This window comes from Eurytemora carolleeae, unplaced genomic scaffold, assembly GCF_000591075.1.
Source record: "Eurytemora carolleeae unplaced genomic scaffold, Eaff_2.0 scaffold373, whole genome shotgun sequence".
NCBI lineage: Eukaryota > Metazoa > Arthropoda > Copepoda > Calanoida > Temoridae > Eurytemora > Eurytemora carolleeae.
In genome coordinates, this window is record NW_019396273.1 from 139,469 (window position 1) to 159,474 (window position 20,006).

The window sequence follows — 20,006 nt, forward strand, 5'->3', positions numbered from 1 at the left end:
AAAAAACCCCATAAACAGAGGTTGTAGGATTACTTTAAGTCTAAAAACAATGTCATATTTATTCACTTTATATATATATATATATATACTGGGCTTTAAGGGCGTGCTGCGCACATCTTCTTTTCAACTTTTAATCGTGGCTTTATCTGTGAGCATCTTTTCTTTGTACAGTTTAAAACCAAAACCAACATTTTTTTTGCGGATTTCATAATATTTTTTCGCTCATTTTCAAAATTTTACAAAAATAAAAAACTTTTAAACACAAATTTTTTAAATTTTTATCATTCATAAAAACTTTTAAACACAAATTCTTAAAATTTTTATCATTAATAAACCTTCCTTGCGGTCACGTGAAGTCCTACTCAAAATTTTATTGGATACAAACAAACAGACAGACATATATATACCAGACCCTTCCTCAATACTTTACTAAATCCTGACTAGACTGTATAGATATTGATTTAATATTTCCTCTAGTGTTTAATGAAAATATATGTTATATCAATAAAACAGAAAAATTGATTTTTAGTTTAAAATTAGTAAAAATTATATTTTTAGTTTAAAATTAGGAAAAATTCTATTTTTAGTTTAAAATTAGGAAAAATTATATTTTTTGTTTAAAATTAGGAAAAATTATATTGTTTTTTTATCTATTTAGGAATAATGCGAAGAAAAAATCAATGCAATACAGACAAGGTTGTGGATTTATAAATATGATATTTTTTAATATTCAGGATTAACCCTGAACGGTCTGGGGGGACATTTGACGCCCCCTTCTAGTTTTTTTTGCCTTAGTACTCTTATTTTTGACACTATCACCATGAATTTTTTTACTTTAAATGAAAATAAGTTAAAAGAATTAAAAAAAATTCTAAATGCATATTGTAGGGCATATGCAGAGCGGTAAAAAGTCCGGAAAATCTAAAATAGCTTAATAAGTTACAGATCTTAAAACTATATTTTTGAAAAGCCCTTGAAAAATTAATGTAGAGACGGAGCACGATCATTTGCTATCAACTCACTTGCTATCTACTAACTTGCTATCTGCTCACTTGCAATCAGTCTCATTAACTATCAGCCTCACTTGCTATCTACTCACTTGCAATCAGCTTCATTAACTATCAGCCTCACTTGCTATTTACTCACTTGCAATCAGCCTCACTTGCTATTTACTCACTTGCATTAGCCTTATTTACTATCAGCCTCACTTGCTATTTACTCACTTGCATCAGCCTTATTTACTATCAGCCTCACTTGCTATCTACTCACTTGCAATCAGCCTCATTAACTATCAGCCTCACTTGATATTTACTCACTTGCAATCAGCCTCATTAACTATCAGCCTCACTTGCTATTTACTCACTTGCAATCAGCCTTATTTACTATCAGCCTCACTTGTTATCTACTCACTTGCAATCAGCCTCATTTACTATTAGCCTCACTTGCTATTTTCAATTCACTTGCTATCTGTTTCACTTGCTCTCAGCCTCACTTGCTCTCAGACCTCACTTGCTCTCGCCACACTTGCTATCAAGCCTCACTTTCTATCAGGTCAATTTGCTATCAGACCTCACTTACTATCAAAACGTTTGCAATCCAAAACTAGTTACCATGGAAATACGCTGCTATCAAAATAAGTTGTTTCCTAAATAAGTTGCTGTCAAAACCAGTTCTTATTTCCTATCATAAACAATTGTTGCTTTCTAAACAAGTGCTGTCAAAACCAATTCTTAGTTTCTATCATAAACAATTGTTGTTTCTCAATAAGTTGCTGTCAAAACCAGTTCTTAGTTTCTATCATAAACAATTGTTGTTTCTCAATAAATTGCTATCAAAACCAGTTCTTAGTTGCTATCATAAACAATTGTTGCTTTCTAAACCAGTTGCTATCAAAACCAGTTCTTAGTTACTATCATAAACAATTGCTGCTTTCTAATCAAGTTGCTATCAAAACCAGTTCTTAGTTGCTATCATAAACAATTGTTGCTTTCTAAACAAGTTGTTATCAAAACCAGTTCTTAGTTTCTATCATAAACTTTTTGTTTCTCAATAAGTTGTTATCAAAACCAGATCTTAGTTGCTATCATAAACTTGTTGTTTCTCAAAAAGTTGCTATCAAAACCAGTTCTTAGTTGCTATAATAAACTTGTTGTTTCTCAATAAGTTGTTATGAAAACCAGTTCNCTATCATAAACAATTGTTGCTTTCTAAATAAGTTGCTATCAAAACCAGTTCTTATTTGCTATCATAAACAATTGTTGCTTTCTAAACAAGTTGCTGTCAAAACCAGTTCTTAGTTGCTATCAAAAACTTGTTGCTTTATAAATCAGTTGCTATCCAAACCTGTTCGTTGGATTCTTTTTGTAGAAAAGCTACTCTATTGGCATCCGTTTCCTGTATTTCTGGCACCTGTAGGTGGCCCGTGTATTGTATGCCTTGTCTTTGTAGTGTAAATACAGGTAGTTATTAATACCTTTCAAAATGTTTACTTGAGGCAAAAAAATGAGCCGGTTCCATGCCCACGCAAAGTTTGCCAGCAAATGAGAATTCCAAATGTTGAGAAATTTTTCCTTTTTTTCAGATTTTTAGGAGAAAAGAAATGGTAAAAACAAGAATTGAGAGGAAGTCGAAAATTTGATAGTAAATTATAATTGATAGCAAAATTATTGATAGCAAATGATGATTGATAGCAAAATTGTTGATTGCACGTGAGGCTGGACAGCAATTATGTGTCGATAGCAGTTGAGGCCGGATAGCAAATGAGGCTTGATAGCAAATGAATGTGATCGCAACTAAGGTGATAGTAATATATATGCAAATGATCGTGCTCCGTAGAAACATGTGTCACATCTTGATAGCCACCTCACCCCAACATACACTTACCAGTAACTACCCCACCCCATTTTACTAGCCACCCCAAAAATTCCAAAAATAATTAATTAAAACTTACAAAATCATTTATGCAAATTAAATAAAATTTTTATTTGTTAATATTTTTTTGGTTCTTTTTATAAAACAACTTTATGCCTTCGTGATTTATTTATTAATAAAATACTAACTTTGATTGTCTTACATCTCAGACTTTCTTTATTCTTCATTATCTCTTTTTCTACCATTTTTACCCCTTCTCTTTTTACCATTCTGTCGACCATTCTCTGGATCATTCTGCCGATCATTTTGCCGATCTTTTTGCCGATCGTTCTGTCGACCATTCTGTCGACCATTCTGACGAACATTCTGACGACCATTCTGACGACCATTCTGCTGATCAATCTGTCGATCAGTCTGTTGATCAATCTGAGGATCATTCTGCCGACCATTCTGTCGACCATTCTGTTGACCATTCTGTCGACCATTCTGTCGACCATTCTGTCGACCATTCTGTCGTCCATTCTGACGACTATTTTGCTGATCAAACTGTCGATCGTTCTCTAGACCATTCTGTTGGCCATTCTGTCGACCATTCGGTCGACCAATAAGTCGATCATTCTGAGGATCATTTTGAAAACCGTTTTGAGGAACATTTTGAGGATTATTCTGTCGACCATTTTGAGGACTCTCTTGTGGAACATAATTTGGAGAACCAGGAATATTTTGCCGACCATTCTCCAAACCATTCTGCGGACCATTTTGCTGACCATTCTGGGGACCATTCTGCGGACCATTCTGTGGACCATTCTGCGGACCATTCTGCCGACCACCTTGTGGAACATTTTGACGGCCACCATTCTGCTTTGGGCTAAACAAACCCAGGAGACCATTCACTGCAGTCTAAATTTTACATTCAAATGTTAAAATCGTTAAAGAATGCACGTAAAAAACATGTTAATATTAGTGAAAAATAAAAATACTAATTTAGATTTAAATTTGATAATGATTTAGATTAAGATGTCAAAATCTTTCAAAATCTTATTAACAATTAGATTATAATAGCCCAACAGAGTTAGAGTTAGATTACAGGAAAGTCTCGAAGTTTGATATCTATAAAATAAGAAAATGCTCGTAAGTGATAAGTATTCATTACTCAAGTCTGTTCATCATAGTTTAAATATAAACATAGATAATATGAACTCAATTTATTCAATTAATCCGTGATTTAAAAACTTTGGCTCGAGCCTTAATTCCTGAACCCCGACTTTAAGACCCAATCTTCGACCCAACTCTGAGGACAGCTTGTGTCACGTGATTGACAGCTGCAAGATCTTTGTCTCGACTTAAGAAGTTTGGCCCAATGAAAATAAAACCGACCTTAGTTGGTTTTAGTGGAGAATAAGGCTTAATGTTGAGAATTGTTCTCATAAAAACCTGGAATGCGTCCAATCCTACCATGAAAATCCGCCAAATAGAATATTAAACCGGTCAACCCGTAAATAAAGCTTAACGACAGCTTAGACCCGAGGCGTATTTTCCCGAATTTTTTAAATCGGGGGCTCAGTATGCTTAGTAATGATGAAAACATATTTTAAACTGCAGTCATACTGTGTCTACAGTCCAAAGGGAACCACTACAAACTTATTTAAGATTTATTAACGGAAAATGTTGCAAAAGGAATTTTTTTATTGACAGACTTTTGTGCAAAAATAATAACCGACTAAGATTGCTTACTTTTAAAATCATCCCTAAAACTGAATAATCTATGAGGATTTTAAAGATTGAATTTGCGCTCTTACTGAACAAATGTGCACCGTAAAAAATGTTTCATAGATCTCCAATGATTCTTAAAAAATTCTTCACAAAAGTACATTCTCAGTTCAACTACCATGCATTGCCGGTCACTCCCTTTAACTCAAATATTGCTCCTGGAGCTAACACTGCTTATTGGGAACACAATATATCTTGGTTCAAGATATTACTCTTCCTAACAGAAATATATCAACTGTTTATCTGATAACAGGTAGCCAATTGGTCACTGGGGTTAAAACTTTTGTTACCAAAATGTCTTAGTTTCAACTATTTTACACAAATGCAAGATGATGTCAATAGGGAGGCCTATATAACGATTGATTTAGCTAAAGATTAATACTACTGTCCTCTGGGATCGCCTGGATGAGTAATGGTTGTTCACTATGTGTACCGAGTTTAGAGGGCATTACTGAGGTTGAAGAAGGTCAAATTTGATAAAATATATTCATTCTACACACACAATTTTATATTAATTTGATAAAATATATTCATTCTACGCACACAATTTCATATTATTTTGATAAAATATATGCATTCTACGCACTCAATTTTATATTAATTTGATGAAATACAGGGTGTCCCACGAAACATGACAGTATGCAGGACGACTTAAATGTCGTCTTGATTTTTGATATAATTTGCTGTGTTTATTTGTCAACCTAATTTTAGAAGTAAATTTCTAGAGATAATAATCACAAAATTTCCATTGTCCTGCCATTTCCAAAATGTGGTCTGCCTTTTTTGACAAAATTTTCAAAAATTTAATGAAGATCGAATTTTGATGGAGACAAATATTTGAAATTTTGATCATTCATAAACCTTTCCTGGGGTCCCTAGATGTCCCACAAAAAAATTGGGCCCGATCGGTTCAGCCGTTTTGACGTTTATTGGATACAAACAAACAGACAGACAAACAGACAGACAAGCCAAATTTATATATAGATTTGATAAAATACATTCATTCTACGCACACAATTTTATATTAATTTGATAAAATATATCCATTTTACGCACACAATTTTATATTAATTTTAAAAGTTTCCATCTTTACAACACACCCTGTAAATTATCTTCCTTAATTAAACTATTGTAAAGACTTGACAAAAAATAAATACTGATACCAAAAAATTTAAGTTTCCCTTCTAAAATAGATCTTACCCCAATTAGGCCACCTATTAAGTAATCTTCTCCATTAGAATCATCTTGATCATGATTGTCAGTAAATTCATCTCCAGCATTCCCTCCGGAACCATATTGGTCTTCATTAGAACCAATAATGTTTTCAGATTCTTCCAGGTTTTCAGCAGAACTACCAGTGTCTTCAGGTCCTGGTGGGTTTCCACCAGACCCTTCCTGGTTGATAATATGAAGTGAAAACTAGTTGATATACAATAGAAGGCGATTAAATCAATACAATGAAGACGACTTTCGATTTGAATTTTATTTATATCAAGAGGTTAACTTGTAATTCAAAAAATCCTTGCTAACAATCAAAAATTAAATAAAAATGTCGTCTTCATTGTATTGATATAATTGCCTACCACTGTAGTGAAACTAGTTGATATATGTAGCATGTACTAGTCACGTGGATTTAACGGTTCTGTCAATATTCCAGAAAACTCTGACTTTCGATCACAATTTGTCCTAATAAACATCATTGTTTAGCATTTTTTCTTAAATACTTTTTTGGCATAAACATTTTGAACAAAAAATATAAAACAAACAAATCCGTAAGTTTAAAGATTGTTTAATTATATAGACCAAAACGCGTTTGATTTCAAATAGAAGAAACCGAATAATTTCTAAAAATGTCGCCTACCCCGACCAAATCGTCCAGAGCATAATCATCTCCAGTACCTAGAGTTTAACTTCATGTATTCATTATTAAAGGGAGTGTTTGCGAAAATGAAAAGAGGTATTTGAAGAGGAGAATATATATCTTGTTTTACCTTTATTATCTCCAGTATAACCTGAAGGATTAGCATCTGGTTCTTTAACTATACAAAGGTATATATTTTAGAGTACAATCTTCACAAAAAATATAGAACACAATCAAGAATAGAACCTAGAACANTAATATTATTTAAAAACAAAAAGACTGATTTACCTGCACCCGCACCCGGAGTTTTAGCACCTGGTTTATCATCTACATTTAATTAGATGTTTAAGAGTGGAGTCGGGTCAGGAAGCGTTCCAATAACGAAAGCAGTTTGAAAATTAACGAAAAATTAACGAACAATTATTAATTTTCACATCGTGAAGCCTATCACGATATGGTTCATGATGAAAATGAACGGAAATTATTAATTTGAACAAACGGATAAAATCTAGAATAGAATCTAGAATAGAATCTAAAATAGAATCTAGAATAAAATCTAGAATAGAATTTAGAATGGAATCTAAAATAGAATCTAGATCATATAATCTAGAATAGAATTTAGAATAGAATCTAGAATAGAATCTAGAGTAGAATCTAGAATAGAATCTAGAATAGAATCTAGAATAGAATCTAGAATAGAATACAAAACAAAATCTAGAATATTGAAATTCTGTTACTTGATGAAAACTGACAAATGTTTTTTTCAGCGCAAAAACTTTGAAACAGCGTATTTTCCTTTTCCTTAAATTATTTCACGAAGTACAAAACTGACCTTTACCTGTTTCAACCAAATATGTCTTAGAATTGACAACAGCTATCAATGGAAGAAGTAAAAATATTCTCATTATTTTCTAAAATAAAATTAACACTTAACACTTTTTTTTGGAAAGATGTTGCATGGGAAGCTGTTGTATGGGAATATGTTGCATGGGAAGATTTGCATGGGATGCTTTTTCATGGAAAGCTCTTGCATGGAAAGCTCTTGCAAGGGAAGATGAGGCATGGGAAGTTGCATGGAAAAATGTTGCATGGGCAGCTTTTGCAAGGCAAAATGCTTCATGAAAAGCTATTGTATGGGAAATTTTTGCAAGAGAAGCTCTTGCATGGGAAGTTGTTGCATGGGAAATTGTTGCATGGGAATCTCATTCATGGATAGCTCTTGCATGGGAAGTTTTTCATGGGATGCTCTTGCATGGGAATATGTTTCATAGGAAGCTTTTGCATTGGAAGCTCTTGCATAGGAAGCTTTTGCATGGGAAGCTCTTGCATGGGTAACAATTGCATGGTACGCTCTTGCATGGTAAGATTTTGCATGGGGAAGCTCTTCCATTGGAAGCTTTTGTATGAAAAACTCTTGCATGGGAAGCTTTTGAATGGGAAGCTTTTGCATAGGAAACTCTTGCATGGGAAGCTGTTGTATATGAAGCTATTGCATGGGAAGTTGTTGCATGGGAAGCTCTTGCATTTAAAGCTCTTACATGGGAAGCTATTGCATGGGAAGTTGTTGCATGGGAAGCTCTTGCATGGGAAGCTCTTGCATGGGAAGCTCGTACATGGGAAGCTCTTGCATGCATGAGAAGCTGCCAATAGCAAACTACTCACCTTTAGTGTTGGCTATTAACTGAATGCAAATTATATATACTAGTAACTGTGTTCCTATTCTTATTATTATTTTATTTTATTGCACTGATTAAAGACTATTAAATTTGTTAATAAATAACGAGGCTGCATTTCATTATTATTTATGTTAGTTTTACTGCTGTTTACTAATGAATTAACCAGGGGTGTTTAATCATATACTAATTTTATTTTCTGTAATGCAATAAAATAATAGTAATAATAACATGCATAACATTGTTAACTCACTTTCTTTGCTGGGAAACAAGATTCACAAAATCATTTGGAAACAAAATTTTAATAAAAAAAATTAGAATTTCGAAGAATAAAAAATGTTCAAGTGGGTCAAAGTTTATAATTTTTACTAGATTGTGATAAAATGTTCAAGTGGGTCAAAGTTTATAATTTTTACTAGATTGTGATAAAATGTTCAAGTGGGTCAAAGTTTATAATTTTTACTAGATTGTGATAAAATGTTCATGTGGGTCAAAGTTTATAATTTTTACTAGATTGTGATAAAATGTTCAAGTGGGTCAAAGTTTATAATTTTTACTAGATTGTGATAAAATGTTCATGTGGGTCAAAGTTTATAATTTTTACTAGATTGTGATAAAATGTTCAAGTGGGTCAAAGTTTATAATTTTTGCTAGATTGAGATAAAATTCTAATTTTTTCAACTAATGTCGAAACAAGAGTTTAAACACTTGGCGTTGTTTAATAAAAACTTCATTTTTTCCAATTAGCATTTAAAGGAATAGTGGGATTAATTTTAAACATTTTTTACAATTAGCATTTAAAGGAATAGTGGGATTAATTTTAAACATTTTTTACAATTTCTAGAATTTGAATCTTTCAACAAATAACTAGGAACACGTTTTTTACTTGTGGAAACTCTTTTAAAACTATTTTTCACTTCTTTTAAATATTCAAATGATGAATTTTTAGTACACTTGAATAATTGTTGCCGCTAAGGGCAGCGGCATAAATCATCTTTATTCATTCATTCATTCATCCTTTCATTTATTCATTCATTCATCCTGTCATCCTTTTCCTTTTCATCCTTCATTTTTTTTCTCCAGATCATTTATCAATTGTTCAAACCTATCAGCCCTACAATATAATTTACCAATTGTTCTAACCCACGGGGATTTAACAGTTCTGTCAATATTCCAGAAAGCTGTGACTTTCGATCACAATTTGACCCATTAAACATAATTTGTTAGCCTTTTTTCTTAAATACTTTTTTGTTGCCATATGCATTTTGAAGGAAAAAGTATAAAATAAACAAATCCGTAAAGTATATGATTATTAAATTATAAACCAAAACTCGATTAATTTCAAATAGAAGAAACCGAATGCTGCTCACTCTGGTTAGTCCGGTGTGAACCTACCAGTCCTAATACAATATCTATTAATCTTAGAAAAAAATGATGAAACATTTATAAACTAGAAATTTTTATGATTTATACATGCATGAAAATTCGATGGTAATTAATTGTTTCCTAAACTATTTTAGTATTTTAGTACGGTGGTAGGCGATAATACCAATACAATGAAGACGACTTTTTTATTAAAGTTAATATCGTTTACAAACTTTTTTCCAATTACAAGTTTTTTTGATTGACAGCTTCTCTTTCTTTCCATTTGTTGTGCATCTATGATGTGTAAAAGCTTGATATAAATCAAACTTTAAGTCGAAAGTCGTCTTCATTGTATTGATATTATTGCCTACCACCGTATTTTAAAAACCGCAAAATGTGTAAACTAGATTTCTTTAACTCTGAAGATAATAAAAACTTATTTTTGTTAGTAAGGTGAAATCACAAAAACTAATTGATACACGTAACACAATATACATATTTAGGTCAAAAGAGTTGTTAATTAACATTTGAAACGAAAAAAGTTTTTTTACGGCATTCCTTTAATCCCTCCCCCTTAAAGGGACAGACCGGCCATGTAGGGTAGTTAAACTGAGTATGCAGCGTTGTGGACAAATTCTTTAGGATGCATTTGAGACATGTGAAACGTTTCCACGATGTGTAACCATTTATCTATGTGTATAACTACTTAGTTTGAGTGCATAGTCGACGTTCAAAATCATGAATTTGGGTGGGTGCGTTTTCAGAATCTTTTTTTATAATTATTAGATAATGACGACGAAAAATAAAGTAAAATTATACAGTAAATCAATTAGATGCAGGTTAGGAACATATTTCTCGAAAGAAATTTGTCAATAAATCAATGTTAGAATCAATTATTTCATTTTCATCATTATATTGAATTTCTTATTTTCAATGAATTTATTCGCAGATTTTGACAAATTCTTCAAATGTTGCCTTTTCAATAAAAAATTTAAGAAAATCTACGGAAAATCTTTGTGAATATTTGAGAGATTATAGAAACTAATAATAGAATAAGATTACTTATTTTCGATAGGATTAATTTGTATTTTCTCAACCTGTTCCTAAACAACTAATTTTAGTTTACTGTCGAATTTTGTTTCCATTTTTTGTCGTCGTTATTTAATAATTTATAAAACAATTCTGAAAAGGTGTCCACCCAAACGATTTTGAACGTCGACTTTGCGCTCAAACGCAGTAATTATACATCGTGGAAACATTTTATATGTGTCTAATGAATCCTAAAGAAGCTATGTCTCATAGGAATCCTAAAGAATTTGTCCACAACACTGCACACTCAGATCAACTACCTTACATAGCCGGTCTGTCCCTTTAACCGCAACAAAAAAAATAAATCTCACAAGTTTTCAATTATAACTCCAAAAATTGGAAAGCAATTGATAAGATTTCTTAATGTTATCGATATTTTTCTCATACTTGAGCGTAAAATCAGATTTAGAGAAGCTACAGGGTCAGCTAGCAAGTCATACCAGTATTTCTGTCTAGCTCAAGGAGTATGGAATAGAAGGGAGATACAACTGACGCGGCCCACCCTACCGATTATACATGCTTTCAAATTTACTTTGGATTGACGTGGCCAAGGTTATAATGCAAGGAAAGTTAATTGTAGTTGCGTATACTCTGCGTACATATTGAAACCAGTTATCTCTGTGCTGAATTTGTAAACAAGAATAGATGCATCAGTGTTCGTTTAGTATCCGAGGAGGATAAAAGCATTGAATTTTGAAAATTTTAATAATTTACAATTTCCTATGACCAGAATATGCCATTGATTTTTTATGTGAAATATGGATCCACAGACTACACAGACTGCTTAAATCTCCTTTCACAGGGTGGGCTACGTAGGCCTAAGTTGACCCGGCACTTCATGCTACGTTTTTATGATAGGTTTTTAGAGTGCCATCTCACAGCCACTTGTTCAACATAACACCCATTCAGGGGTCAAGTTTTACAACTTTTAAAGAAATTCTCCAGTTTTAAACATAAAACATAACATTTATGAGTTCAGTCTTTTTTTGAAGATTTTGTGTTTCATTGTACACAATAGAACATGCTGTGGATAATATCGCATATTTTAGCTGATAATCGAATTCTGTAATTCTCTTATCTCTGCATGGATCCCATGTCAGGCTGTGACATCCGTCTTGTGTTTACATTACCGCCCGGAGACAGTACACTGCAGTACAAAAGATGCGTACAACTCTTCAATAACTTTCCTTGCATTATAACCTTGAACGTGGCTAAGTGGGATTGTACATACAAAGAAAATATCAATTATCAATCGTCGAATTAAAAGTTTGAAAACTATTAAATAGGAAATTTTTTTAGTTTATCTTTTTTTGTCTGTTTGTCTGCACCCCTGTCTGTATGTGAAGAGTTGTCTAGGGAAATCTCTCTAGTGTATGCTAATTGTATTGAATAAATGACTGTACTCTAGTATTCTAGGATACAGATACAAATCACCCAGTGAACCCGACCCAACCCCAACTCATCTGTCTCAGCAATAGATTTGTTCAATTAGGAAATTTACAATACCCTTCTCTACTTGAAGTTAAGCTTATGCAATCAAGAGAGCTGAAAGGGACTGTCAACGTTATTCAAGATGACCCCCCCCCCCCACACAGTTGGGCATTTTAGGGGGTTGAGGAGCTGACTGGTTTTATCACAATCTTTTGCTTAAAATGCATATGCCTTCATGATGAAACGGACATAACGGACGAAATAAATAAATCTTTTCATTTACAAAGAAAATTATTTGAATTTATATTATCCAGGAATCAATCTGAAGTAAATCCCCTATTTCTCGTACATTTGCAAAGCTGGCATTGTGTACAGAGGTTACACAGAAGAAAAATCTCAACAACAAAAAACGATTACTTTATAGTTATTTACAAGAAAGTACTGCTAATTCATGATAATCCATGGATATTTAAATAGATTCTAATTCGGCCATTAATTTGTTTGTCTCTGGTTCGTGGATAAAATGCCCATTTTAAGAGATTTTACAGAAATAACCTGCTTTCCGTCAGATTTTAGAACTTCAACGCAACATATTACGACTTATACACATCCCTCAAAAAAGTCTTAAGCGATCGAGCTTTATTTGAGTACAATCTTTTAACTTTATCGTCGTTATTATCTCAAATTATCAAATGTTATTAGAAACTATCAATTTGTCTCTGATGCCTAAATCCGCAATTTACTGATAAAAATACTCACTACTGAAATTATCAATTTTTAGATGAAAAAAACAAGTATATTTTCAACAACTTTTCTTAGGCCAAAAAAAACGTAATAATTGTCCTCGCTTTTGTTTTAAAACCAGCGAAACTTCTTATTTAACTAGACTATATATTACTATATTATATATATTATATATTAACTATATATTCCCCCGGACCCCCCTAAAACAAAACTGAATAAATCCATGTTTTGTTCCCCTGTTTACAGCTTAAAGAGAACCATGGCTGAATATAAAGTTGAAATAAATGCATACGATTGAAAGTCTTCTCGCCCTAGGCAATTCAGGAAATTCAGGCAATTCAAGCTAAATAAGGACGGAAAAATTTAACATAAATACAACCCACCATATCAAACTTTTAATTTCAATCACAAATATTCAAAGATTTCTATTTGGACAGGAATTTTTCATTTTATGGTTTAATTTGGCACAATCGCTTGGGAAGGCACAGATTTGTTAAGTTTAGGCACAGTTCAGTTTGATTAGGCACAGATTGGTTAAGTTTAGGCAAAGATTGAATATGGCACAAATTGGCTTGGTTAGTCACAGATCAGTTTAGTTAGGCACTGATCAGTTTAGTTAGGCACAGATCTGTTTAATTAGGCACAGATCCGAGGGGTTCGATCTAATTAACGATTTTTTACGTTAATCGGGGGGGGGGGCTTGTTTAAGAAGAGGTATTTAACCCTTTCAAAGAATTGGACATTAACAATACTCATTTTTTCAGGCACAGGTAAGTTTAGTTAGGCACAGATCAGTTTGGTCTGACACATAAACATAACTTTGATACATACCAGATTAGTGGGCTAAGATACAGATTGGTTTGATTAAGCATAGTTCGGTTAATTGGGCATTTTAGAGTTGGTTTCGTTCTGCTTGGTCGTTTCGACATGCGTTGATGGTATTTTGGTCATGTTTGGTTTTTTTTGGCATGGTTTTGTTTTGTATGGTTTGGTTTGGGTAGGGTTGGGTTGGGTTGGGTTGGGGTGGGTTGGGTTTGGGTTGGTTTGGATTGGTTTGGATTGGTTTGGTTTGGTATAGCTTGGTTTTCTTTTCTTTAGTTTTCTTTGGCTTGGTATGGTTTTGTTTTGGTTTTGTTTGGTTTGGTTAGGTTGTGTTGGGTTGAGTTGGTTTGGTTGGATTTGGTTTGATTTGGCTTGGTTTGGATTGGTTTGGTTTAGTTTATTTAGCTTGATTTTCTTTTCTTTAGTTTTCTTTGGCTTGGTATGGTTTTGTTTTGGTTTTGTTTGGTTTGGTTTGATTTTGGTTTGGTTTGGTTTAGTTTCGGTTTTGTTTTGTTTTGTTCGGTTTGGTTTGGTTTGGTTTGGTTTGGTTTGTGGTATATATGTATGCCTAAATGCTTGTATAAGTTTGTAAACTATGCTTGAAATGTGAAGTGTTTAAAGGCAGAAAGGCATCTTCCATCGATCTGCATAATTCGTCCAATTTAATAGTGATGATTGATGGCTCGAGGGAGTTACACAAAACCAGCCTATACTCATCACAACATATGGGAGGGATAAAATGGATATATGGGAGGGATAAAATGGATATATGTGAGGGTAAAAATGGATATATGGGAGGGATAAAATGGATATATGGGAGGGTTAAATGGATATATGGGAGGGGTAAAATAGATATATGGGAGGCTAAAATGGGATATTAAGATATACTTAAAGAATAAGAAATTCCATGCAAGTTAAATTACGTGATTTAAAGCTAATTAATCATTTATCACAATGTTCCAAATTAACAGATATTAAGAGAAAACTAAAAGAGTTTTAGAAACGTTTATGAAAAATCCCGTTGAAATATTAAACACTAAATACCTCGATATTTGAACAGAAGTCGGAAAATGATCCAATTGATGTATTTTTGACCAAATATACAAGGTTTTGATTGACACTTCCCTTCCGAACACTACATTTCCCTTTTTTGTTCAGTTTTTTCTAAACCCATGCAAGCAAAACAAATATTCTGACATTAAAATTACTGAGAGGGGAGGGTTGCCCCCCCCCCCCAAATGACAGGGAGGGGGAAGGGTTGCCCCCCCCCTTTACTACAATAGGAGGAAGGGACCTCAAATAAAGGAACAAATAAAAAAGGCAATTAAAGAACAAAGCCGTCTGAACCTTGTTAAAACAAAGAAATTGAATTTATAATTTAACTAAATTTGACTAAATATATTTATTGATTGATTTATTTATTCTGATAAAATAAAACTCTATTAGATCTCTAATTACCCCCCAAATATTCAGAATCGTAAACTTTACAATGATCAAAAACAAATTTACAAATAACGCGAAATAAAACTTTTAAAAATAATAGTTATTCGAATTTCGGTTTATAGAGAAGAAAAAAAACGATAAAAACGCATTAGCCACAGTTTTTTCTTAATATTTTGCAAAATTTGCAGTGTGCGTAAATTGAAACAAAATAACTATTTATATATATTTTGGTTCGCAATGTTAAATAGTTTTTAGAGAAAATTTAAGTCCCCAAACTTTATAGCAATTCGTGCCAAAATAATAGTGTTATATAGGTAATTTTATGAAACGTTTGTGTATTTGTCTTATTTTAATGGATGTTCTTAGATCAAATAAGCTTTGAAACTAAGCAGCAGTCAAAATTTAAAGTTGATTTCAGTTTTATTTTCATTTCAATTGAAAAAAATATTTTGGAAATATCCTAAAATATTTGGAGAAAATCCGGGAACCAATCAAAACTTTAACTATAATGTACAGCTAATTTAACATTATAGCGCGATGATTACCTTATAGCATGCGTTCATTATGAAATTCACGATAAAGTGAGTAATGATGATAAAGTACACAAGAGTTTCATAAAAATTATAAAAGACATTTGACTTATCTCTGCTTAATGAGTCAACATGGGTTCTACAGTGAAGGGGTCTGAGGGGGGTCCAAAAATCGTATACTAGGAAATTACCCAGTGAAGGTTTGCTGACTTTAAAACCCTGGAAAACTGGGAAAAGACGGCGCCAAGCATCACAAATTCCAAGCTAATAAAACTGTTCGCATACAAGAGGCTGTGTAGGTTGATAAAATATAGTTTCAGCAGATGTGAGAAAGGGATTTAAAATTATTAATTATAGTTTTGAAAATATTAAATATAGGCCTCTGTAAAACTAATTATGGACCCTGCAGCATCAACTGTGGATCAATTTTCAAATTTTAAACAAACAAATTCAAATCGATCTTTTTACGATATTTTATGAAACGGTTATATATAAAGAGTAAAAAAGGAGCCAAACTGTAGCATATGCATGAAATATTGAGACCACGACCAAATTAAATTAATTTGAGCTACATCGTTGGACTACCTAATGCCGGTTCAAAGTTTAACTAATGATTCAAAGTTAAAGATTCCGGAAGTATTCGAATCGATGATTCAAATTCTTAGCTCTTAGTTTTTTGTCAGGCGAAAAAAATAATTTTATGTCTGGATGTGAAGAAGAGAAAGCATCCGTTTAAAAGATGTATTTGAAAAATATTTCTCGTCAAAATGTGATTTTATTTTGTTTCACTCCAGGGGGTACCCAAAGAATGAAGATTGTTATAAATATATATTCATTCCATAAAAAGACATGTTCTTTTTTAAAAAGGATCGTATAAAGGTTCAATCTTATCGATTAAAAAATGGAGCAGAGCTAATTTAATAATTTTATTAGGTTAGCTTTGTAAACATATACATATTACTTTTGTAAAAAATCATTAAGATCCAAGCTTATTAAATTGCCGAGAAAAAAATCTAATTTAGTTTATTATAATTTAGGTAGATGTAAAAATGTACATACAGTTTGTAAGCTAAGAATGTACATACTGTTTGTAAGAATGTACATACTGTTATTAAAAATGTACATACAGTTTGTAAGCTAAGAATTACATACTGTTTGTACATACTGTTATTAAAAATTTACATACAGTTTGTAAGCTAAGAATGTACATACTGTTTGTAAAAATGTACATACTGTTTGTAAAAATGAACATACTGTATGTAAAAATGTACATACTGTTTGTAAAAATGTACCTACTGTTTGTAAAAATGTACATACTGTTTGTAAAAATGTACATACTGTATGTAAAATGTACATACTGTTTTTAAAAAATGTACATACTGTTTGTAAAAATGCACATTCTGTTTGTAAAAATGTACATACTGTTAGTAAAAAGTCGTAAAGTTTCAAGCTTATCAATTATACAATGAAGCACAGTCTCTTTTCCAAAAAAGAATCTAATTTAGTTCTATTATCTCTCTATCTATCTATCTATCTGTCTATCTATCTATCTGTCTATCTATTATCTCCAAGAGAAATCATAAAAATATAAACACAGAATAATTAGAATCAAGGTGGTCTGGCAGACAGATATATCTATCTATCTAACTATCTATCTATCTATCTATCTATCTATCTATCTATCTATCTATCTATCTATCTATCTATCTATCTATCTATCTATCTATCTATCTCCAAACAATTACTCCAGTCTACGGGATGGCCTGTATCTATCCATCTATCTATGGCCTGTTTAGGCCTTTATTGACACTTTAAAAACCAAGTTTAGACAGTGGTTTCTACAAACGGCGCCTCTTTCAATTATCTCTCTAACTATTCAAATATCTGTTCTTTCTTAAAGGGACTGTTTGCGTAATTTCAAGTGACTAGGCATGCAAAGATGAGAATGTCCTGTACGCCTGTAACTGATCATCGAGAAAAGAGAATTCCGTGTGTTTATCTCTAGAAATGCTTTTTAAATCGCCGAAAAACCTCGAGTTTACGCAAGCGTAAGCATCCCAAATATCTATAGCTCATGTTCAACACAGTTTTCCTAGGACTTCTGGAATGTAAATATTAATTTTTCTGATTAACAACAGTTTGCTGCTTGTTGCATATAAAGTTATTATCAATTACAGCCGTTTCTGTACTAAATAAGGAAAGGGTACTGTTGTGAATGGAACCCACCATTCTACAAATATAGATTCACTTGAAATTACTACAGTTCCTTCAAATTCGTAATTTCTTATATCGGTTAATCTCAAAACTCTGAGCTCATGGAAATGGCGTATTCATATGTTTCAAATAAACTATGTCTCGTGAAAAAGTACTTTAATTATGATTAATTATATGTGCTTTTTTAATTCCATATTTAGTTTTTGTTTAATTATGAGTTTGTATAAAAGATGTATTTAGATAAATCAAAGGTGGTCAATTGGTCAGTGTTCTTTTGTGGGCAATTTAACTTTTTGCCCGGGTTGACTGGGTGCTGGCTAGCTATCAGCTAGGGACCCCCTGGTGGTTCAAACCAACCTTTCTCTGCAGGGGGCCTAGGGGGCCCTATTTAATATATCAGAGAAGAGAATAATTGTAAAATATAATAATCAGAGCATTCTTACAAGTTACACACAGGATAAACATTGAGTTATTAAAACACTGGGAGGAGGGACGGGGACAGGGAGCGGAAACGTCATGTGTGTGTGTCTTTACTAAAAGAGTGTGTGTCAGTTTAAAGTACCGAAGGTGTGTACTGTAGGTTTATACAGTACGTAAGAATCTCGGTATTTGTACAGTCTAGGAGAGTACATTTGTTTATTGTTAATTGTTTAATTAAAAATAAGTTTAATATGCATGTAATATATTATTTACATATTTAAGTCATCACTATTAAGCCAAATTTTTATGCAAAGAATATAATTTGATTAAAGTTTACAATAAACTACTCGTTATTCACGTTTAATTATAATTGACGACATTGTTCTACAATTTCCTTGACTGTAGTCATGTTGTGTGTCTGTACCAGAAGAGGGTTAAAAGATATCATAAAGATGTCTAATCCATTCATTATTCAATCAAAAAACTTAAGGAATTGAGTTTTTGCTACAATCCCAAATTTTCTGATCCCTATATCTCTGCAACCGAATGGTGTAAACCTTTGATATTTCAAACTTGGATTACTTGATCTAATAAAATTTATAGAATGAAATAATAAGGTCTACAACATTGGGTTTGAAATATATAGGGATAAGAAAATCAGAGTTTGTGACAAAGACTCAATTCCTTCATATCTTCCTTTATATCCTCATACGCGATGTTTCATGGAGGTCTGTACTTTTTAAAATTTCCATGTTTTTATTGTTTTTTATAAATTATCATAATTACATAAATACATGATAACAAAATATTAACTTGAATAAATATAAAAAATAAATAAAAATATGGATGTCAAATTTTATGACGAATATCGGATCCTAAATTGACAGACACGGTTGCGCGCAGAATATGGAAGGAGAAGTTTACTAGAAGTACGAGAATCTAAATACAGAATAAAATAAACAGAAAAAAATAGTTTTTATTTAATTGTAAACTGTAATTCAGTAAATTTCTAAAAAAGAGTATTGTTTATGTCCAATTCCTTAAAAGGTTTAAATACCCCTCCTTAAACCTGCCGCCCCCCTCCCCTGATTTACGTAAAAGTTGTCTTAAAACATTTTTTTTAAAGTGAATATTTGCAAATTATCTTTTTTCCATCTCATAATCTGAGTTCGTTTCCCCTATGTCCATTTGACAGCCAAATTTTTGTTTTAAATCTTTTTTGTTTGTTTATTTTCGATGTTGATGGTTATTATCGTTAGAACTGAAGAGAGTCAACCCAGACCGAAATATATTTTCAATAAATGTGGAACTAACGTCTACTTGCTTTACTCTACAGAGGTTTGGTCCATCACCATTACCGAATTTTAAGTATGTACATCTCACCTATTTGCCCCATACCCCAACTCTAAGATCCCCCCATGCTCAAGCCCCTCCCCCCCTGCTCTAGCATCCCCTCTAACTAGGCCCCCCCGGATCTATAGCATCCTACACCCCCCACCTGTCCTAGTATTTTTTACCCACCTGGGAAACCTGGGAGCCCCGCTTCCCCATTATCATTTTCATCTATCTACCCTTTATATTCTACATATAGTTTACATATAGTAGTCGTCATATATATCAATTCAATAATGACGACTTTCTTTTTCAATTTTAATGTCTTTTTTTAAAAAAGATTTTTTGTCCCCAGAATATGATCGGGTTGTTACGATCAAATCTCAGAATTGTATGGGTTTATGTATGGGTTGCAGGGGTTGTAATCTGGCAGCGCATTCA

General features: G+C 32.5%; 1 protein-coding gene across 1 annotated transcript; it reads right to left on the bottom strand.

Moving 5' to 3' along the window:
• Positions 1 to 3,020: 3,020 nt before the first annotated feature.
• Positions 3,021 to 8,151, bottom strand: LOC111699897 (uncharacterized protein DDB_G0290685). Its single transcript, XM_023470655.1, has 6 exons — positions 8,116 to 8,151; positions 7,341 to 7,413; positions 6,633 to 6,680; positions 6,503 to 6,540; positions 5,842 to 6,036; positions 3,021 to 3,771 (listed from the first exon to the last, which is right to left on the bottom strand). The coding sequence occupies exons 1-6, from the start codon at positions 8,134 to 8,136 to the stop codon at positions 3,088 to 3,090; spliced, it is 1,059 nt and encodes a 352-aa protein (XP_023326423.1). The 5' UTR covers positions 8,137 to 8,151; the 3' UTR covers positions 3,021 to 3,087.
• Between the last annotated feature and the right edge of the window lie 11,855 nt (positions 8,152 to 20,006).

Excerpts from the sequence above, each read along its gene's own strand:
- LOC111699897 (XM_023470655.1), bottom strand. The coding sequence starts at position 8,136 with ATGCATGCAAGAGCTTCCCAT. Across the intron at positions 7,414-8,115 it reads TGCATGCAAGAGCTTCCCAT|AAAATAATGAGAATATTTTT; the intron begins GTACGAGCTTCC and ends ATTTTATTTTAG. Across the intron at positions 6,037-6,502 it reads CTCTGGACGATTTGGTCGGG|GAAGGGTCTGGTGGAAACCC; the intron begins GTAGGCGACATT and ends ATTATCAACCAG.